Genomic DNA, 22,320 nt, shown 5'->3' on the forward strand with positions numbered 1-22,320 from the left:
GCCGTGTGAGGGGCACCGCGCTGCGGGAAACGCCTGGACACCACGGGGCACTGGTGGCCGTGCTGCGGGGTGCCGTGTGCGTGCCCCGAGCCGTAGGGGCTGCACCCCCAGGAACGCAGCGGTGCCGCGGGGCCGCGCCCCGGCCATCCCTCAGTACCTTGGGGCCGTACCCCGGCTGTGCATCACCGCCACGGGGGCTGCGCACATGGCCATGCGTTACCGCTATGGGGGCTGCGCCCCTGGCTGCGCGTTAGCGCCGTAGGGTCCGCACCCCCGGGCCTCCATTAGCGCCACAGGGACTGCGCCCCCGGCCATCCGTTCAGTGACACGGGGCCGCACCCCTGGCTCTGCCTCACTATCGTGGGGGCTGCACCGCCCGGCCACGCAGTAGTGCCTGGGGGGCTGCATCCCGGCCCCGCGTTACCGCCCCGGGGTTATTCCGGACTCCCCGCGCACGCCAGGTACGGCCCCCCCGAAGCCCCGCCACGCCGCAGCCCGGCCCGGCCCATCCCAGCCGCGCACAGCCCCTCCGCCCGGCCCGGCGGGGCGCGGGGGGTGATGCAGCCGAGGGCGTGCCGCTCCCGCCGGATAAAGGCCGGGCGGCGGCGCGGGGCTCGCGCAGTGTCGGGCGGGCGGCGGCAGAGAGCGGAGCAGCGCAACACAGCGCAGCGCGACACATTTGGGGCAGGGCAGAGCAGCGGGGCGGCGGCACCGAAAGGCGCGAGGTGGCCGCTGAGCGCCGCGCTCTCCCCGCTCTCCCTCTCTCTGCCCGCAGGCGGCGGGCGGCGCGCAGCCGGGCGGGACCGGGGCGGAGCGGCGGCGGCGGCGGGGGCGGAGCGGGCCAGCGCCATGAGCACGCAGGCGCGGGGCCAGAGCGGGCGCAGAGCGGCCGATCCCGACGGTGAGATGCCGGCCACCGAGAAGGACCTGGCGGAGGATGCGCCCTGGAAGCGAATCCAGCAGAACACCTTCACCCGTTGGTGCAACGAGCACCTGCGCTGCGTCAACAAGCGCATCGGCAACCTGCAGCACGACCTCAGCGACGGGCTGCGGCTGATCGCGCTGCTCGAGGTGCTCAGCCAGAAGCGCATGTACCGCAAGTACCACCAGCGGCCCACCTTCCGCCAGATGCAGCTGGAGAACGTCTCCGTCGCCCTCGAGTTCCTGGAGCGGGAGAGCATCAAGCTGGTCTCCATCGGTGAGTGCCTCCCAGCTCGCTCCGCTCGTTGCTTTTCCTTTAATTTGTTCTCCTTGCGCCGGACCTTTGCCCCTCGGGCCGTGCACACGGGCGCTGTGCGGAGCTGCTGCAGAGCCGTGCGGTGCTGTCCCGCTGCCAGGGCCGCAGCATCGCCCTCCTGCTGTATTCCAAACTGTACTGTTACTCATGAGACGAGTCCGTGCTTTCTGTAGCTTGCACTCCCGAGGAGCCGCGGCGTGTTCCTTCTGTGCGGCTTTCCCTAATGACCCCCAGGTGCCTCGCAGGGACACCGCGCCCCCCAGCCCATCTGCAGTCAGGTTCCAGCGCAGCACTGTGCTGCTGTAGAAGTTGGAGGAACGGAGTGGCTTCTGTTGCTCGCTGGAGCCCAGCAGATGATGCCAGTGCTCAGACTGGTGCAGATTGTCCATGTGCCGCTTTCCGGCGGGGCTGTGCTTAATCCCCGTGCTACGTAGGTTGTGGGTAACAGACATTACCGCAGCTCTGCTGGCTCCCGGGGTGGGTGGTTGGTGCTTGTGGCGCTGGGTCCCTCTGTCTGTACCATGCCACAGCGTGAACCCCCGCGGAACTGCAGTCTCTTCTGGGGGCATGGAGGCTGCCTGAATGCAGTGTCCCTCAGGAATGTGCGGTGGCTGATCAGGGTGGCTCAGGTGTGGCCACAGCATGCTCTGTACAGCCATAATCTGAATGCCTGAGAGGCCTGTGGGAAGGAATGTGAGTGCCTTGTAGTTCTCTCTGCCAGATAACTCTAACTGCTGGCTGCTGATGAGTCTGGCCTCAATGAGTTACACAGCTGAGTTTGGGTGAGTTCAGCTCTACTCGTGTCCCTGAAACTCTTGGCCAAGGTGAAAGCTGTTTCACTTCAGAGGCTTTAGTAACATTGGTAAGAAAATGTGGACTTGTCTGGGATGGGAACCCTTCTGGAAGCCCATGCCTGGTGCAGGAGGTGGATGCTTGGCAGCTCCTCACACTGGGGCCATTTGGGTGCCCTGCAGCAGCCCTCAGAGGGACAGCAGTTGACGCACTGGGAGCAGGGCTGGTGTTAGTGACTTGCTACACGTGTGCCCTTGACCTGCAGCTGCCCAGCTCCTTGGCTGAGCTCTTCCCTCCTGCTGCATTGTTTGCCCTAGGAAAGTGTAGCTGCTCCAGCTGCTTTCCTATTCCTCTGCAAGGCTTCCTGACAGACTCCAGAGATCAAGGTTGCTCCGTTGGGTCTGGCTCTGCATGGCTTCCTTCCTTAAGGCGCTGCTGTAGCAGCGCTGCAGTGCCACAAGATAAGGTTTAGCTGTGAGGTGTCTGTAACCACTGAAGGCATTTAGCTGTTTTGTAGATTATTTACGCTATATTGCTTCTTAAAAAAAAACAGCTCGTAGCTGGAGCTTTGGAGAATGAGGTGATTGTGGCTCTGCATGAAGGGGTTTGCAGCCCATCCATTCTGTGTGGGTGGAGCAGGAGCCAGGTGGTGGGGGCAGGCTCTGACTGTGCATATGGCCCTGGATAAACTGTGCTGCTCCTGAAAAAACATCCTGGCTTTCCAGAAATGACATTCCAAACAAACCCTGTGGCATTCTTCTCGATGAGCTGAAGCCCACGCTGCCTCTTCTGCAAGCTGCAAAGTGCTGCTTGCCTGAAGTGCTTGTCTCCCTGTGGCTGTGCATTCTACGGAACTTGGGACTTCATCTTTGGTTTTCAGTCTCTTTTGTGCTGCTGAGCAAACATGAGGTCATGCCGGGGTCTGGAGCTATGTACAAATAAGGGCTTTTAGGTGAAGAACTTTTATGACCAGGTTGGCCTTTGGGGCTTGGGGTGTTCAGGGCCAGCTCTGAGCCAAATCAGCTGGGGAATCCAGACGGCTGCAGCTGCTGGATTTCTAGCATTAATAATGCCATCAAATCTTTGCTAAATGGATGCAGTGCGTGTTCCAGTTATTATTTAACTTCCAGGAATGCTTTGGAAGCCATGCGGTATGACTTAGCTACTGCTGCTGTACTACAACCCACACCTCTGAAACCTTGCTACTGAAGAAGTTTGGTATTCCAACTTTGTCTTATTGATCTGATTATATTCGAAGGAACCAATCGAACTTATGTTTGACCACAGCTTTTAATTCAGTTTGGAGCAGGAGTTAGGTTCAGCCTCTCCTACCCCTTGTTTAGCCAAGTCCACGGGCAGTTCTGAGATGCTTCTCCTTAAGGCACAAGGTGCCCTCGCTACAGTGCAGATCTGTGACTTGTCTGTGTGATCTGCAGTTTAAAAAAAAAAAAAAAGAAAGAAAAAAAAGCTGTAAAGCAACGCTCTGTGCTGTGCTATCCAGTGACAGTGGGATGGAAGGCCTTAAACTTGTTAGGGCAGGTGATCTGAACATGAGGAGTCTTCGGCTTTGTGCAGGGTAGCACTGAAGTGTTAACAAGCGCTAAGTCTGGCTTTTTTTCTCTGCCAGGCTGAGGATAATTGCAGATTCCTGGGTGCTGAGTGGTGTGCAGGCGCATTGTGGAGTAGGACGCCAGGAATGCAGCGCACAAGGGCTTTGCTCTTGGCCTAAGGAGCTGATCGGCTCTGGAGATTACTTTGTATGGGAACCACACTGTGCCTTGGTAGAAGCCACACGCAGAAAATTGCTGGGAGGAGGTTAAGGTTTAGTTTGGCCCCAAGCTTGCTCCCAGAAACCCTGTTATCAGGTGGTAGGAGTCAACTGATTTTAGCTTAGGAGCAGAGGTTTTCAAGGTCTGGAGCCTGGCAGGCAGTTTCTGCCACCTGCTCTGCTCGCACCCAGTGCTCGCCTGCAGCATGGTGTCTCCTGCAGCAGCAGGGTGGGTGCTGAGCAGCTGCTTGTTTTTGGTGCAACGTAGAGGTGGTAATCCTAGACTGCAGCACTCTGATTGATCAAACCGAAAAACATGTGGTTTCTCTTCGCTGGGTTGCGCTTTCATCAGATAAGCGAGTTGATCTGACTTGCCTTCCAGGTGCAGGATGCTGGGCAGTAACACGAGAAAATAGGGGGGGAGAGGTTGCGGGGGTTGTGTGACAGTGCTGCTGCCTGCTCCCGTGTCACTGGGATCTAATGTTGGCTGCAATTGAGCGTTTGGCTTCAATGTTTGCCTTTGGTTCTTGGTGAACTACAGGATGACAAAACCAGTTGTGAATTCCTAGATTTCTTCTAAAACTTGTTGAATGTATTATCCTGTAATACTCAGAGCTAGGTGCTTGACAGCTGAAAAAAGGAAAATGTATTTTCAGCCTGTATACACTTTGGGTCTCTCTCTGTCTCTCCCTGGCTGCTATTAACACATCATAAGAAGGTAGTCAAAACACACTTGCATTTTGTCTGCCACTTACCTGTGACTTCCCTGGAGGCTGTTTTCTGGAAAACATCCAATGTTTCTTGGAAGCAGGTTTCTGCTTCTTGGAAATGTGACACTTAATCCTTCCACTCTAAAATTATTTTTGATAGACTGATGGTGGACCTTGCTGCTGGAAAGGCCCTGCTTTCTAATAACCACCTGGTTGGGCTCCTCAGGACTCTGTGTTCCAACAATTTGAACTGTTGGTCTAAAGTGTATAAAATCATAGTACATCCTCAGTTGGAAGGGTTCCATAAGAGTCATTGAGTCCAGCACCCGGCCCCATGCAGGAATTTATGCAGGCTTTACATGAATTGTTTACTCCAAGTTAGTGTAAGGTACCTTAGGTGGACTGTTCTAGTATTCTTCTGCATCTGAAAGTAAGCTTACAAAGTGATCAGGCTCTTCTGTAAAGTAATTTGGGACCGGTAAGGGTAATGTGCTGAACATCTTTTTTGTTTAAGGCACTGGAAAACTATACAGTCCACTCAAGAAGGACTGAAGTCTTGACTGTTCTGTATTCTAATGCTATGCTCTGTATTGGCTTACATGGAGATGTTTAAATCTAAGTGGGGCAGGATAACTATTTTCCTAGCCTACAGTGTAATCTAAGAATGTGGTTAACCTTGTGTGTGGCCATGCTTCTGAATTCCCAGTATTGTTCTGCCCGCTCCTTATAGAGCTGAGTGAAACAATGAATCCCTCAAGCTTTGGAGGAATTTTGTTTTCTCTTTGCCCCTTGGAAATAGACTCTGTGGGACCTGAACAAGAGCCTGTAGGGTTTAGGTTAGAAACAGATGCTGACAAGGACATCAGAGAGAAATGGTATGTTGCAGGTGATGCTGGAGTAAATGGATCTCTACTTCACTATAATGTTCTCTGCCACCAGCATCAGGTGTACCTGTGTGTGGACTTGTCATCCTTCACTGCCCGCTGTGATACACAGCTCACAAGCATGGTATCTGGCCTGTAACTCCTTGCAGTAATGAAGGGAGAATGCAGAGCTCAGAGACATGGGTTTGGCTCTCTTTGAGCTTGGTGCCAGTGTGTGTGAAGAGCCTGGCCCACCAGTTGCTGCTTGCAAAGCATCAAACCTGTCTTTGGCTCTTGAAGAGGCAGCCAAGCTTTCTGTAGAGAAACCTTTAGGCTCCTGAGAAATTTTCTTGCATGTGTGTGTGCCTGCAGTAGTGCTGTGGCTCTGTTCCAGGGCAACTGCCTGTGAGATGGGCTATTCTCTCACAAAGGCAGTGATGGAGGCACATGGCAGGTAGAGGTGGGTGAGGATTTGTCGCTGCTGTCTGCTTGGACTTGGCAAGAAAAGCATAAGACTTTCCAAAAGCACCTGTGCTAGAGGAAGGAAACATTGTGTGGCTGGGTGTTAACTGCCGGGGAAAGAATCCTAAACAATCTGTAAAAAATGCTAAGGGAAGGCACTGCTCATCCCTGTAAGGAGATCTGTGTGGTCCTTGTTACAGGCTTCACAGTACTGTACTATTCGCATGGCTGAATTTTTGCTAACAGTAGAGAGGAACAAATACATGTCCTCTCTTATGGTGTTTTGGGAAATGAGTAGCAGTTTTCATGAGAAAAGTGAAGCCTGCAGTAGATGCTATTTTTTTTTTCTTGCCTGCTGCAGTTGTGGTAGCAGTGGTAAGGACCCAGCCCTGTAACGGTTGCCTGGGTGGGGTGCGTTGGGGTGAGCTGCTCTCACTCCTCCCAGGACGTTGATGGTGGGTTCAGAGTTGAGTCAACTGAGGTTGTAGCTTCAGTGGGCTGAGCAAGCTCTGCCTGTTCATGGGGATTAATGCAATGAAGCTCCAGAGGAATTTCTTCCCCACGTCTTGCTTTTGCTTGGTACAGATTTTATTATTCTCTACCCACAAGGCAAAAAAAAAAAAAAAAAAAAAAAAAGGCTGTAGTTCACACTCCTGCCTGTTCACATTCCTCCTGAGTATCCTGTAACTTAATAGGGAAGACACTTCCTTCTGCATTGTTAGGAGCTAAATCCAAGATCCTGTAGTTGAAGGCCTTACAGTGAGTTTGTTTTATCGTGACCAGATGGTTCTCTGGACTATAGCGCTGTCTCTGAGATTTCTTCAGCTTTGTCACTCTCTACAACTAACCTTGAGTGTCCACATAACATCTGGTACATCATAGTAAGGAATGAATCTGCTGTAGTGGGCTTAATGGCTTACAGTTGCAAAATGCAAAACACTGTTGTGCTGTAAGTTGGAAGTTTAACATCTGTAGTATGATGTTAGCAAAGTAGGAGCAAGACATTGCATGTGTGTTTCAGTGGTAGTACTCATGGCCCTTGCAATGTTTTTTTCCTAACAAAGAAATAGCCAAGTGAGGCCACTTCAAACAGCAGCCAGATGTGGTCTTGCCTAAGTTCCTGGGGAAGCCTTGTGCTGACTGACACAGCAGCAGATGTTCTCCTGCCCTGGAGCTGCCTGGGGTGGGCAGGGGCTGGAGCAGCAGAATCCAGTCCCTGCTGGTGTGGTGGAGTAGAGTAGCTTGGGCTTCCTGCTAGTGCTGCCATTGGAACAAAGCAGCCATAGCTCTTTAGCAAACCAAACCCTCTGAGGAGAATGGTCTTTCGTAACTGTACAGTTCTTGTTGATGGTGTGCTTCCTCTAAATTTGTTGAGTAGCGTTCCCTACAGCTTAAGGAAGCAGATAGTGCCACCCCACTAGGTGAGCTAGTCCATGCTGAAGTCAAACTCTTACTTTAAAGCATAAGTTGTTCCGATATATCACTGGCCTACAGAAAATAACTCTGAAGTACAGCAGATAGTGGCAGTCGGCCTGCAGGTTGGTTGTGATGTGGCTTTGAATGCCCAGGCAGGGAGCACTCCTGCAAAGGGACGAACGGTTTCTCCTAACAGCAGTGAGAGGCTGTGCAAGCTCCCTTGGCAATACAACTGAATAACAGCATGAAAATGGCCACAAGCTGTGGTGGCATCATGAGTCACCTGCTCCTTCTGCCTTGCTGCATGGCACTGGGCAAACTATGACTTATTTCGTTGTCGGAGCACTGGTGAGCTGGGTTGTGCTCCATGGTTGTGCAGCATGGCTCCCAAGGGCTGGCACCTCTGAGGGCAAAGTGGACGTGGATGGCCCCCAGATCTGATCTCCTCTTGACCCCAGCCCCAGCCTTATGCTCTGCTGGGAGGAGAGCAGCCCACAGTGCCTGACGTGAGACAGTAGGGAACACAGCAGCTCTGATGCTTAGCACTGGTTTTACTGAAGCGCTTCTGGAACCAGATCTCTTCCACTCAGGCCTTCAGCTCAGGCAAGCTGGGTCAGTGCAGGCACACGCCGCCTTCTGCAGCAATCCTGGGTGTGGTGGAAGTGTTTCTGTGGCTGCAGAGCAGTAACCAAAAGCTGTGAGGCCGCCCTTCCTGCTGGCTCATGGCCGGGCCGTTTCCACCCGCCTCCTGCACTGAGGCCTGCAGGGCGGCTGCATGGCCTGCGCCTGGGGCAGCTGTGACCTGTTCTTGCCTGCGGCCCGGTTGGCCAACCCAGCTGCTCGTGGCTGCTTGCTGTTCTTGATTAGTCTACAGCTGCCCTTGCAAGGTGACAAAAGCAGTGTGTATGCGTTCCTGAGGATGTATGAAAAGGCACTGGTGTGGTTGGTGGGCTTGAAGCACGCTGTAGGTGGCAGCCCATGAAGTGCCGTGTAAATAAGCTTTGAAATGTCTCCTCCTGGGCACAGTGCAAGAAGCTGTGGGAGCAGACTTGCACGCTGAACAAACATCCATGATATGTGAATCTGAAGGTTATTCAAACACAGAAGAGGAAATACTGTTCCCTGTGGCTAGATGCTAACACGCCCTGCTATCCTTCTTTTATTTGGTGTAATTAATTGCTTTACGTTGCCTTTTCAAACAAAAATCTTCTAGCAGTCACTGCAGTATAACTTTGGTGGACTTGTGAGACCAGTCTTTGTGCGTCTGAGAGCCAAAACCCTGCTGTGCACCTTGGAACATATCTTTGGTGCAGCCTTCCCTTTGTCACAAGGCATGTGTGCAGCAGGTCCCTGGGCAGCGTGAGCAAAGTATCCAAGCTGCAGCTGCCCCGTCCTGTCCTGCATATGGCTGTGGTGCATCACCCTGGCTGGGAAGGGGCCTGATGACAAACGTGCCTTGCAGATAGAAGGTAAAAATCTTGTGTTAACTGGACTTATGACCCTTTCTGTGAAATGGGGAACATTGGCTTGTTGAACAGTGTTGGTGCCAAACTGTCATCTTGACGGTGCAAGAAGCTGTGAAGTGAGGTAACACTCAGTCTGCAGATCTTTGCAGGGTTTCCTTCTTTGTAAGGCTCTGTAACTGAGTTTATAGATTTCCCACGTAATCTGTGGCACTTGAGGCTGAGTCTGCTCTAAAACACTGAATTGAATGATCTTTGCATTGATCTGAGTTGTTCCAGAAATACTGAAAAGCAAGCTTCTGGACTGCTGTTGGATGTTCGACACAAGTAAACTGTGACTTGAGCGGGCCTGTTTCAACACCTGGGTACTTCTGCAAAGGTGCTGCTTGTTGCAGTACCTGTTAGTCACAGTGGTTCTTTGTCACTCTCACAGACATCATTTGTTTTCAAATTTCCCTGTGGGGGGAAGTGTTGGTGTCTGAGCAGACTTAACATACCGACTGTGGGAAGACCGGGATGCTAATTGCATTGTTTCGCCTCTAATCTGGCTGTTGAATAACTGTGGCTGCATGCAAAATGTCTGATAGCTTATGTAACTGCTTGAACAAAATCAATGATCTAATTAAAAGTCAAATAAAAGCAAGTTTGGTTGTATCTGAAGATTACTTCTTTTAGGCTTGTGGTGAAAATGCAGCTATAAAGAAAAACTAGGCTGTTGACTGCTACGGAAAGTGTGGTGACTCTTACAGGAGTGTGAACATCCAGTGCCATAGCCTGAGCTCAGTGCTGCGTGCTGTGGCTTCTGAATGCCAGAAAAAAACGCGTGAAAGCTGTTGGTCTGGATCTCAGGGGCTTTAGTTTCTGTAGTAGTGCAGTCAGTGCTCCCAACGGTTGATCTTCTCAGTGTGGGTGTGCAGGCTACCACCAGAATTATATGAAGCTTGCTGGCCATGGACTTGTTGGCTTCTGTAATCTGAGAACTTCTAAAACCTGCCTTGTGGGGATTCTGCTATGCAGAAGTAGCTCAAACTGCCTGGATTAGTTTGGAGGTCTCTGCTGAATGGTTAAATGGGTCATGATGAATCTTGCTGTAGTACTTATAGTCTTGATGAGTGGATGGAGAAGTGACATTCTGTTCCTTATGAGAATCAGGCTAGGTAATGGGAACTATCTGTGCTGCATCTTGCTCTTGGTCAAAACCTGGGTAAGGATAACTGGAGAGCCTGTGACTGGTCTGTGCTGTGCTCATATTGATGTACTATCCCAAAAGAACAACATGAGTGTCCAAGGATAACTGTACATCTGAGAAAGTGTGCCTGTGTCATCTCTCAAGAATGCAGAGAGCTTTTCCCTTCCTACAGACAGAAAACAAAGCCTGGATGTGAAAAGGAAATTGGTGAGAGCTAACGTTGTGCTGGGTATGGGAACCCCTAGCCACTTGTGTGGGTGTGAGCTTTGTGGTCATTGTGCAGCCCTGTGGTGTCTATTGCTGTTAGAAATGAGTAATTAGACACTCTTAGCTGAGTACACAGTGTGCATGCTGGACAACTGAATGGCTGCGTCAGTTAGGAGTGGTGAAAGAGAAGTCCTACTGCTCATCAGTACAGTTGCTACCCCAGAATATCCCAGCTGGCACAGGTTGTGTTCCTGACCTTACCTAGCAGTAAGAAAGGGTGAGGATTCCAGTTCAATCCAGCTGCTGAAAGCTGAGTGAGATCTCTGTGGTGGACTACAAAACCAGGCTGTTGAGGATTGCTGTGGTCTTGGCTGCTGTGTGCCCTAGTGCTTCCCAAAGCTGTACAGAAGCAGCACAGCTAGCAGCTTGCCGGTAAGAGTCTTTTCCACCCAAAAAGAAGCAGGAAAGGTCTGAGACTTTCATCCAGTGGCCTGGATTCTCCTCTGGTACGTAGGGGTTTAAAAAAAAAAAAAAAAAAAGGCACCTTTTAAGTTTTTCACTCAGCTCACTGCCGCTTTAAAGGCTGGATGGCACAGCCCTGACCTTGGTGCTGTCACAGCCAGATGATTAGTGGCTGCTCAGTGAGCATTAGTGAACAAGCTAACGACTTGCAGACATTTACAGAGACAGGAGCAGTGGGACTCCTGAGGAAGGCTATTGCAGAGACCTTGTCCCAAAGAATTAACCCTGTCGCCACCAGCATCCTCGCTTTCTGTGAGCTTTGGCATGCAAGGAGTCTATCGCAAAGAGATGTGTGTGTACATATAAACAAAGGCTGTATTCCTAGACTTTTCCCACTGTGTGGCATGTTAACAAAATGCATGTCACTTGTATTTTATAAAATAATAGTTCCCTATCCCTCAATACCTGTGGGATACAATGCCAGGAGGCAGGATGGTGGTGCCCTACTCTGTTAGGGTGAAGGGTGTTTGGCTGCCATGGCTAAGCATCCCCTGGATGCAGCTGTGACATTACCACTCCCAGTTGAGGGGTTTCTGGGGTTTCTTCCCCACTGCACTGCGGGAGTTGATGGGAACTTAAAAATGACAGTCCTCCAGAAATGAGGATTAGCCTAGAAAGAGCTTTGTGTGAGGAGGTGGTTTGGAGCATCCTGTGAGGTCCCACGGGTGGCTCACTCTGCAGTGCAGACAGGCACCAGAGCCCCAGACTTGGTCCTTGTGCCATCCCACAGTTATTTTCTTGCTCTGGAACCAGAGATGTGCCACCTTGAGCTCCTGGCTGCCGAGTCTGCAAGAATGCATGACCCAGGATCAGGGCACAGCATGGGGTAAGCTTCTGCAGGACAGACCTTCCCTGCAAGGTGCTTGTGTAAAGCAGTGATAAGCTGTGGCACTGAGGCTTGCCTTATTCTTTGGTGCTGCTGAACAGGTAAAACACCAGTTTGGCAGCTGAGGCTGCAGCACCAGGGGCAGCAAACATGAGCGAGATGCTGCTGGCTCTGTCCCAGGGAGCAGCTGAGGTGTGTGGATTTCCGAGTAAAGCTCTGCCCAGCACCTGTGGCTGAGCCAGGGAACCCCCTGGAACCAGCAACTGAAAAATCTGCCTCAATACATCTGCCTTATACGTTGCTATGGTATCACAGCATAGCATAGTGCTGAACTCAATATTTAAAAATGAAGTAATACCGTTTCTGATAGAGCTAAGTAACTGAAGCTAGGCTATGTACAACTAACAGGTTGTTTTTTTTTATTAGGGTAAAGTGAAGTGCTTGACATAAACTGCTGCAGCTATTGGTTGAAAACGCTGCCTAAGGCAGGGGAAGCTTAAATATTTTAATTAACCAACTTTATTACTTAAACATAGGCTACAGAATATTTCGTGTTCTATCTGTAAAGAAAGAGGACTCCTGAAGTAGAAACCTGGGCAGCAGATGTATTCAAGCTCAAGCATCAAAATGAAGAGGAGCAGCCCAGTCACCATCTATAGGAGAAATACCCATGGGATTTTTGCTCTATCTAAAGGGAGGTAACAGTGAGGCATGCTGCTAAATGTTTTTATGGTGAAACTGAGGAACTGGTAAGAAGCAAGGTGGCCTAACATGGCACTGAACCTGGTAGGGGTATGGTCATGGGTACCTATGTCTGAATGTCAAAAGCACAGACTGGTCTCATGCAGGCTAGACTGGACTTGCCTGTTTGAATTAGTGTGCCATTAATCTGTTCTTGGATAACATGGAATTGGTTCCTGGGAACTGACGACTGCTTGAATAGCAAAGCTATGGTGTGCATGTGCAGAAATGCAAATGATACGTACTCTGGGGTGGAGATGTGCTGTGGGACGTGCAGTGACTGTCTCTGGGCATAAATCTTACTCCTGATTGAGCTTGTCTTTAGTGCTCCTGATAGGTGTGAAATGAGGAGGTGGTACAGAAGGAGGCAGAACAGTGTGGCTGTGACTGTTTTGGCTCTAGTGACATTGCCCCTAAAGCCAGTGCTTCATTTTTCTATATTGTGTTAGGAATGCAAGATGCAGTTGGCTTGCAAATGTGAACGATGTGAGGCTGCAAGTGGAAGAACTAGATCCCGTGGCTGGGTAACTGGCTGCACCCTGTTCAGTATGTGGCAGAGTGCTGTCCCTGGAGGCCACACAGATAGCTTGTGAAGTTTGGAAGGGTTTGTGTGAAGTATTTCGTCAAAAGGCTCCAAGTCCAACTTCCAGAGAGGAAAGGTGGTATCCCTGCATGCTGGCTAGGATGTGCTGTTAGCACTCAGAGCCCGTCGTGCCTGAGGAGCTCCCAATAAAGCTGGGTGATGCTGGCCGTGTCAAAGCAGAGATCCTGCTGCCTGCAGGCTGCGGGTGTGCTGCCTGCAGAGGGGGCAGCAGGATGGTCCTGGGTACAGGGTGGGAAGCAGCGCCGTGATGACTGGCTGCTCAGGGCGATGCTTGTGCATCTGTGTCCTAAAGCTTGGCTGTGCAGTGAGCACAGACAGTGACGGAGTGCTGGGAAGCGTGGGTGAGAGGGTATGCGCTCTGCACAGGCACGTGTCATGCAGCTGTGGTTAATGTGTGCTGAAGCTGTGCCATTAATCCCATCTGGCCCTTCTTAAGGTGCTTAGAGACCACCCGTGTGACTGTGTCTCTCTCTAGAGCTGCCACAGCCCTCCTGTTTGAGTGCTCCTCTCACAGGGGTGTTGTCCAATAAGCAGCTGCCACTGCTGGGTGAATTATATGGGCCTGCGCCTTGAGTGAGCAGCTTGTCACCAGAATGTCATAACGTGATATTCTCCTGTGTGGGATGATGAGCACTCTCTGTAGTGAGGATGTGATTGTGTTAGAGATGAATTAATCTTTCCTATCACTTTTTGAGGAAATGTTAAGGCATAGACAGCTGACTTCCTGATAAGTTCTGCAGTAAGCTTATCACAAAGCTGCAGACAGCTATAGAGTATCAGTTACAGGGTTTTTGGGCTTAAATACTTTCCAAAAAAAAATAAATCTCAGAGCTATGCTGTTAGGTGCTCAATATCAGTGAAAAAGACTTGGACAAACCACAAATCCTTCCAAAAGCTGAAATAACTGGTGGAATATCTTCTGATGTGTTACCCACTCAGGACCTTAAAGCGTGCTCCAATCTCAAGCTGTTTAGTGCTGCAGCATGGTGCAGAGATTGCAGCTCTGCATGGACCAACCATGAATGAGGATTTCCTTCAAGCACTGTGTCCTTACAGTGATTCTGGTTTCAGATGGAAAAATTGAATCTCAATGTGTATTGTGGCCAAGGAGTTCCCCAGACAGTAATTGTTTTTGATAGTTTTCGACGTGTTGGTTTTGGCTTCAGGAACTCCATCCAGGCAGCCTTCATGCCTGACGTCTGCTGCACAGAAGGCATTAGATGGCTCTATCTGAACGGGCTCATTTACCTCTAGAGAGCTTTACACTCTGTTTCTTACAGCCATCTTGACCTACTGAGTGTGAGTAAATTTACTCCTCAATAAAGCAGAGGTCACCCTGGCATCTCAAAGTCTGCAGCATATGTGACTGCTTGGCCTTACTGCTCTTGGGGATATTGCCAGAAGTGCTGGCAGTGTGGTACCCAAGGTGTAGAGTGGGAGAAGCAAGGCGAAATGATGCAGGTGGGGTCAATTCCATTTTTGTCTCCAGCACACTGATGCCTAATGGTGGAGCTGCTGGCTGATTCCTCCTTACGTTGAGCTTTCTTCTTTTTTAACCCCAGTAATTTAAGACATAAGACAGTGCTAAAGACTTGTCATGTGCCTCTGTGTTGGTCCCTGGAAGGTATTTTCAAGAACTGGTAAAGTTTGTAGCAGTGCTTCAACCTGCAGTGAATGGTTGAGGTTTAGGACTACCTTAATCCAGAGGTGGTTACAGTGCTCTCACCCTTCAGTGCTTTTGTTGTGTTACATTTGCAGAAATCTGACTCCACAGCTGCTTTTATCAGTGCATTCTTGCTGATCAAGGCTTGGTTTTCTAGTTGTGTAGGCACAGGATGTGTTGCGAGAAGGCACTTTTTTGTTTGCATGCAGCAACATCCTCCAGTTATCAGACTCCTAGATAAGTATTCTTTGCATTTGACTGAAGTTTTTATGCCTCGCTTAGGATAGAACCACATTGCTCTGAATTGGGTAACAGTGTTGCTGACCTGCTGTGCTGGGAATGCAAAGGCTCACTGTGCTGCAGCAGCATTGCTGACCTGATGAGGGTCATTCCTCTTCGCCATCCTGTGCCAGAGGGTTGCTTAGTTTCAAAAGCAGAGACAAGCATTTCTCATGGCTGTCTCAGCAGGATGTGGCAGAGGCAAGAGAATGCCTTTCTTCTTGCCCCCCTCCTTTCAGGATTTAGCAGAAGTCTACTTTCCAGCATGCTTGTTCCCAAGGCTCAGGGACTTTCCTCTACATGTAATTCCCAAATGAGTAATTATCTTTTGTGGCTTGCTCTCATCATCCTTCCGGCCTCCTAGTGCTTCCCTGCTGGTGTGGGGACGTGATCCTGTGCTTCCCACGCCTTTCCCGGGCCTTTCTCAGAATTGTAGGGGGTCTCATATGAGTCCCAGATCCGTCAGCCTTTCATCATATGGGAGATGGCCCAGTCCCCTCATTTCTGTGGCCCTCCACTGGACTGTCCCAGCAGTTCCCTGTCTTTCTTGACCTGAGGAGCCAAGAACTGCACGCTGTTCCTGATGTGGCCTTGCAAGGGTAGTGCAGAGAGGAGGATCACCTCCCTCATGCTGTTGGCCATGCTGCTCTTAATGCACCACAGGATGCTGCCAGCCTTCTTGCCCGCTATAGCACTCTGCTGGCTGTTCAGGTGCAGGTCTCCAGTGGGCTTGGTGTCACCAGTCACTGTGTGAAGCTGCCCTGTGGCTGGGGCCCGCCATATGCAGCCTCACCACGTGCCGGAACATCCTCAGTGGAAAAAGCCCTTGGCAGCATGAAGGGCTGCTGCATCTGCAGCTGCACTTTGCTCGTACTTTACCCCGAAAGCAGAGCTCTTCTGTTGAGGGCACACAGCAGTGCGTCCATGTCCTTGTTGAAGGCGAGTGGGAGCTGCGGTGGCCTGGCTGACACCGGATGAGCTCAGCAGAGGGGAATGCGCTTTGTTTGCGTGTGGGGCTGGTTGTCTGGCGGTTTTGGTGGTGATGTCATGGCCTGCAGCAGGCCCGCTTCCCATTGGCAATCCTGGGAGCTGCGGGGGGCTTGCAGGAGCCGGTGTCATCAGGCAGGGGGCTCGCCAGCCTCGCTGGGGCCTGGGGCACGGAGCGTGGTGGTGCAGAGGGCTGGGGCTGGTGTGCTGCCTCATGGAGCTGGCAGCAAACAAAATAGTGCTTGTGGAAGCTCACTGAAGCGCAGAGGCTGGACACTCACACCGACTTTTTCCTGAAAAGGAAAATAATTAGTGTGGCATTCTTGTGCGTTGTCTGGTGGCTGGGTATCTGCACCTGTGGTTCTGCAGCTGCAAACCAGGACTTGCTTGGCAGAGGCAGCTGAGTCTTAAGCAGCTGGTGTGAAGGGTAGCCCTTACCCTTTGCATTGTATCCTTGCTCTTCCCTGAGGCATGCAGGCTCTCCTTGTGCCTGCTTGTCCTTCCCACTCTGGGACGCTCCTGTGGCAATGCTACTGAGCTCAGGTGTCTCTGATGCCCTCTCCTTCTGCAGGAGCTCCCATGGCAGAGTTGTCCCCAGGGAGCACTTGCTGCAAGAGTCAAAAGGGTGTGCATGAGTTTGAGGAAGAGCCACAGGCAACAGCCGCGTGTCAGATCAGCATGTTTTACTTGTCTGTAGCTTAGTGTATGGCTCTTAAGGCCACAGGAGCCCTGTATCAGAGTGAGAGTAGGAAGGAATGTGGTCTAACTTTTTTCCTCCGCTCCTGCCCTAGGAGTTCCCAACTCTGGAGTTTCTGACTTCTCCTTCCAGCCACATTGGGTTCCCACTTGCTTTTGGAGAAACTGGGCTAGTGGCTGCCAGCTTAAGCTCCCTTCCTGTTGCACCTTACTCTTCTGCATGTACATTGCTAAGTAGGTGCACATTAAGAAGTTGGGCAATACTATTTCAGTGTGTGTTTTGTTCCTCAGAGCTCCGTTGGTTTGATTCTTTTTGCATTAAATGTTTTTTGTTTGTTTTTTTTTTTCCCAAGCTTTCACTGAAGGGGCTGAATTTGACTTTATTTTTACAGTTGCCTGTTGTACCTCCTGAGAGTTCCTTCTCAGAGGCCCAGCAAGCATGCAGTACAGGGACATGGATGTGATAGCTGCCTAAGGTCTTTGACTATGTTGGATGGTTTCAAATTGAGTTAAAGTTTGAAACAAACAAACAAACAAAAACTATTGAACCCCCTGAATTATAGGGTTTAATCTCCTGATTTCTAGAATGTCAGATTCCTCTGAGTGGCTGAAATTTCTTAAGAACTGATCACACGGGTAGGCAGAGAGGAAAATGGTTTCCATCCTCTTGCAAAAAAAAAAAACCCACTACTTTCCCATCTTCCTGCTTGTGTCCAGATCAGACTGTTCATAGTTCTCCAGTGTAATGCCACCCCTTTCAGAAAAATTCTTGTTAGAAAGCAGTTACGGAACTTTTTACAAAGCTTGGTGGAGCTGATGTGTTCAGCTAAACTTCCTCAAGGTGCAGATGATGCTCTGGGGCTCATTGGCAAAGTTGACCTCTGGCAGCATCTGTGCTGCGACTTAGCACAATACAGAGCCTTGGCTGATATTTAGGTGAGCTGGGTGTAGAGAAACACTTCTGTGGGTCACAGCACAAGTTGCAAACATGGCTGAGATGCAGTCTGGAGAGCGTTGCCATTAGAGGCTACCAGGTTATGGCTACGAATCCAGGAACCTGGCTGGAATTCAGCTATCCTGGTGCCAACTACGTGCGGGGAGCACAACTTGTGCTTTCCCTGGGTAAGCTGACTGCATGCGTCCAGATGGCAAGCTGTGTGCTGAGCTCTGAGAAGCTGCAAGGTAGACCTAAGCTTAAGGGCTCATTGAAAGAAACAATTGGAGTATGTTCTGAAAGCACAGAGGAACCCATGTAATTGATTTAAAGACATCCTATCCCTACAGAGGATGTTGCTAATGTCTTTAGCAGGCACGGTGAGCCTGTGAACACATACTGTATGCTTTGGTGAAGAATTTCCTTAGACAGCTTGCTCATCTTAGCTCCATCTCATCTGTATACTGCTTCTGTTTGGCATGCACAAGCAATGTGGGAAAGGGCTTTGGAAGAGCTCAGTTCAATGTGAGGTTTAGTTGCAAAATATAGAGTGCTCCAAATTTGATTCCCCTACAATTACTGTAACTATTCAATACTAGATGAAAATAATTAGAAAGAATTCATAAGCTGCAAGATAACAGCACTTAGAAAAGTGATGTGTAACTGAGATGAACTTTGCACTGTATGAGTTCCTTCCGTGAAGAAAGTGCTGTTACTGGACCACACCTTTATTTTTTAAGGACCATGTATTTCAAGTTTGTCATCTTCTTCCACATAGGCATCACATTAAGTAGTAAATGAGACCAACATGAAGATTGGAGAGAGTGAGTGCTTCTTAGAAGAGCTGGATGTGAAGATTAGTCCAAGCTGTGGGAGCTTTCACATGTGAAGGCTGGCGCAGAATGTATGAGATGGCTTTGCCCACACCGATCAAGCGGCTGTAGCTAAGAAACAGCTTTAAAAAAAATTCAGCACTCAGAAATGCTTTTTCAGTCCTTCGTTTGTTTCACAAGACTTAGCACAGTCTGTATTACAGCTCAGTTTAGTAAGGAAGCTGTCTGCTGCGGCAGCTTATCTTGTTTCCACTAATTGTCCAACAGAAAATGACTTGCAGTCCTGCTGTGGGGCAGAGTTCAAGGAACCTTGCCACAGCTAGTGTAGTACTTGTGCTTAATCTCAACCTAAGGCAGACTTGCACATAAGCAAAATATGCTATTCCAAGGCTCACTTGTAACACTAGAACTTTTTTGATTTGTGGAATGGTTTCTTTTCAGAGAGGCTGTTGAAGGTGATGTTCTCCAAGACAAGTACTTATTAGCTTCAGCGCATTCAGATTGCTCGAGGCAGTGTCCTCTTGAGTTTGGACATACCTGATGATGGAGATGTTACAGCCTCTCTGGGCTTCCGCTCCAGTGTGCGACAGCCCTCACGGAGAAGACTTTTTCCCTTTTTCCTGGAAATCTGCTTGGAATTTTCCGTGTTGTTGTGACTTGGAAATCTTTAAATAGAGGAGTGAGGGGCCTCTTGTGCTGCATGTGGGATGATTTATTGTTTTGATTTATTAACACTATTATTATTATTTTTAACTCTGAAAACCATCTTTCTTCTAGTATAAACCTGACTGAAATAATAAATGTGTGCTCTGCTAGGAAAAACCCTGAGATGGGCAAGGGAGGCTGTTGTGAAAGATGCGTAAGAACACAAGAATTTCACTTGAAGGGCTAACTCCTGAAATGAAGCAATAATTATTTTTATAGCTTAGAATACAATTGTAATTTGTCCAAGGCACTTAATTTAAAGGCAAAAGATGTAGAATGTTCTTAGTCATGGATGTCATGACTTAAAAGACTGAAGACAGCTTTTAGTTAGAGAGCCAAGATAAAGTGGGGAATCTTGGTGTCCTGCTTGCTGTGGTGCACAGCTTCAGGTGAAGTTCAGAGGTCTCCACTGGAGTAGGTGAATTTGCAAGCTTCAGATCAAGGTCAGGTTTCAACTTTGACTCTTTCTGTTGGGACAACTGAAAGTACAAACACAGAGCACCAAGCTTTGCAACCTTGTCTGTTTTCCACATGGGAGCTTGGGCTGTGAAGTGTGTTGTTGCCTAAGGTTTACAAATGGCACGTTTATCTTGAGATGGTTGCATTTGAGGCTCAAACAAGTTATGTTAGTGGCTCTAAACTAGGCAATGTTATGTCTTCCTCTGCACTCTAAAGAGTGCCGTGTTAACGTGTCCAAGTGTAACATATCATATTAATATTTAGTATAGAGCAACAATTATAAATCAGCTCAAGCAGTTAAAACTTGGTTCTGTTTCAAGACTGAAATTGGCGTGTACTGCAGTCCTATGGAATCTCCATAATCCATTTTTTGGGCTGGTTGCCACTTAGTTAATAGGATAATAAAAGGGTCAGAATTACAATCTAGACTCTGAGGTGTGATGGGGGAAGCAAACTAGCTCTGGTTCGGTCTGTTTTCCTCTTTACTCTACCAGGCAGCCACTTAAAACCTGATAGCTGACTAAGAAGCAGGATACTCCTACATAAAACTTAATGTTGTAGTCTATATATAGGCTTTTTTCTTTTCTTTAACAGAAGAGTGAGTGCTTGAGCTGTTCTGCAGAACCAACACCGGCACTGAACAAGCAAGTTGTGCTGGCAGCCATCCCACAGCACTCAGCCTTGCCACCGCGCTGAGTGCAGGGCTGGGCTGTTTGCTGGCTGCTGCAGGCTGGCTTCAGTGTGCCATTTGCAGCTTGGGCCTAAGCTGTATGCTGCTTGGAGGCCACAGGAAAAACAAATAAAAACCGTGCTATAAGCTACTCCTTTGGGTGCTCTGATGACACTTTTGAATTTGCTTGTCTGTTTGCTGCTGGGCTCAAGTCCTCACAAGTGCAAAAGCAGACATCTCCCACCAGCTCCAGTGAGCAAGCTATTGAGGCTGTGCATGAGAATGGCCCTTGCAGACGTTTGCTGAGGATTCTTAATGTGAGTTAAGTGCAGACAGGGCTCCTTACTTCAGGCTGTGGGAACGCACCTCTCCATGCCCTGAATGCACACTTAGACTCATTTGTTGCAACCAGAGCCTGATGTGAGAGTATAACCTAAACTACTAAGCTTTCATCATTAATATGGGGAAAGGCCTCCAAAATCACCAAGTGCAGCAGTGAACCTGTCCCTACTATGTGCATTTATAGAATCATTAAGACTGGGAAGTACCTCCCAAGGTCATCAAGTCCAGCCACAATCCATCTCCACCATGTCCACAAAACCATGACCCTCAGTGCCACACTTCCATGTTTCTTGAACGCTTTCAGAGACAGAGACTCTCCCATTTTCCTTCCAATTCCAGAGCCCTGCCACTCTTTCTGAGAATAATTTTTTTTTTTTAATATCCAACCTGAACCTCCCCTGGTGCAACTTAAGACCATTAATTGCTGTCTTATCTCTGCTACCTGAGAGCAGAGACTGACCGATGACCTTGTGAACGTGGTGTAAATCTTCCCATTTTTGTTCATCAGACTTTGCTGATGGTGGAAGTGTGTGCTGCAGGGGCTGGGAGGTTGCATTGTGCCCCTGAAGCAGTGACTGCAGTAAATGTGCATCTCCATGCTGTAGACTTACCACAAGCTTCAGAGGAGTAATCAGAAGAACATGGTTTGAAAGGCTCTGTAAGGCTTCAAAGTGTAGACTGTATGAGAAATAAGTATGACTAGAGTAGCGTTCATGGTAGGAAAGCAGTGCTGCAAGATCTGCTGTTCATATCATCCATTTTCCAGTCTGGTACAGCCAGGAAAAGTGTCTTTAGGCAAACCACGGGATGGGTGAATTCCACTGGAAAACTGGCCAAGCTGTGGTACATGACAGTGCCTGCAGTAATAATTGTTGGTGCTTAAGTGTAACTGGAAACATTTTTTTTCTATGTTCCAATCTTGGATGTTTTACACTGGCAGTGTGTGCTTGGTGGAGGTGGTTGCAGGCTTGGTTGTACTGAGTGGGTTAGTACAGGCCCTGCTGGTCTGTGTCTGGTGTCTGCATGTTAACATCAAGAGACCTCCAAGAAGAAAGACACTGTATGGTCTCAGTTCGCTATTTAAAAGAGTTCCATCAAAGCAGAGCCTTTTCTGCTTTGTGGAAAACTCAAAGCACTCCAGCAGAGCTGAGCTCTATACTGCTGGTTGGAAATGAAGCTGCTTTGGGCTAGACTCTGATTTCTTTGTGAACCTCAAAGGGTTCTTTTGAATTCTGAGGGATTTCAGAGCCCAGGCAAGCCAGGGCTGAGCTCTGGTGGAAGCTGGAAGGGATCCCTGTGGGTATTCCATGGGGTGCTGATAAAGTCTGTCCTGCCTAGAAATTCTCCCTCCCTTCTCCCCAACCTAAAGGAGAGTAGACAAGCCCTCCTGCAAGCAGGCTTGGAAAAAATTACATCATGAGATCCCTATGCATGTCAGGAAGTGTGGGGACTGTAAGAGCAAACCGACTTTGCTAACAAAGTACCGCTGCAGGGACAGCATCAGCCTCAGGGAGGAAGAGCTGTGCTGCTCCTGCTGTGACCTCTTCCTGCTGCTGGGGCTGGGGGTTCCTGTGCTGCAGGGGAAGCTTTTGAGCGTGGGCTCTTAACCCTGCTCTTGTGTTGTGCCCTCAGAGGTGGTGGGGCTGGAGGAAGCTGCTTGGCTGCTGCAGTGACCACAGTACATCTGCCTGAGACATATTTATGTGGTATAAATATGGAACAGGCTATTTTTTATCCCAAGTAACATGCGTGTAGCAGTGTGGTTGAGGTGACTCTGTCCCGCTGGCTTTTATCCCTGGGAATGCTGGATGGCGTTCTGAGACAAATTTATTTGTAGCACACTAAATCATTGCTGCATCCATTCTAGTAAAAATGCTGATGTCAGTATAAATCCAGAGCTAAAGCTTGGACATGTTTCTGGCATGAGGCTGCAGCAGCCTGCACTGTGTTGT

The 22,320-nt window shown here is 49.4% G+C and overlaps 1 protein-coding gene across 4 annotated transcripts in view; it reads left to right on the forward strand.

Moving 5' to 3' along the window:
• Nucleotides 1–853: 853 nt before the first annotated feature.
• The window catches only part of FLNB (filamin B), a 66,949-nt gene continuing 45,482 nt past the window's right edge, over nucleotides 854–22,320 (forward strand). For 3 of the 4 annotated variants that reach the window (XM_052679217.1, XM_052679220.1, XM_052679218.1), the window contains exon 1: nucleotides 856–1,198. In XM_052679217.1, the coding sequence (XP_052535177.1) occupies nucleotides 907–1,198 (292 nt within the window). In that variant the 5' untranslated portion in view covers nucleotides 856–906. Of the gene's footprint in view, nucleotides 1,199–22,320 lie in introns of all 4 variants that reach the window. The other variant, XM_052679221.1, reaches the window with a different exon arrangement.

This window comes from Tympanuchus pallidicinctus, unplaced genomic scaffold, assembly GCF_026119805.1.
Source record: "Tympanuchus pallidicinctus isolate F22 unplaced genomic scaffold, pur_lepc_1.0 scaffold17, whole genome shotgun sequence".
NCBI classification, from domain to species: Eukaryota; Metazoa; Chordata; class Aves; order Galliformes; family Phasianidae; genus Tympanuchus; species Tympanuchus pallidicinctus.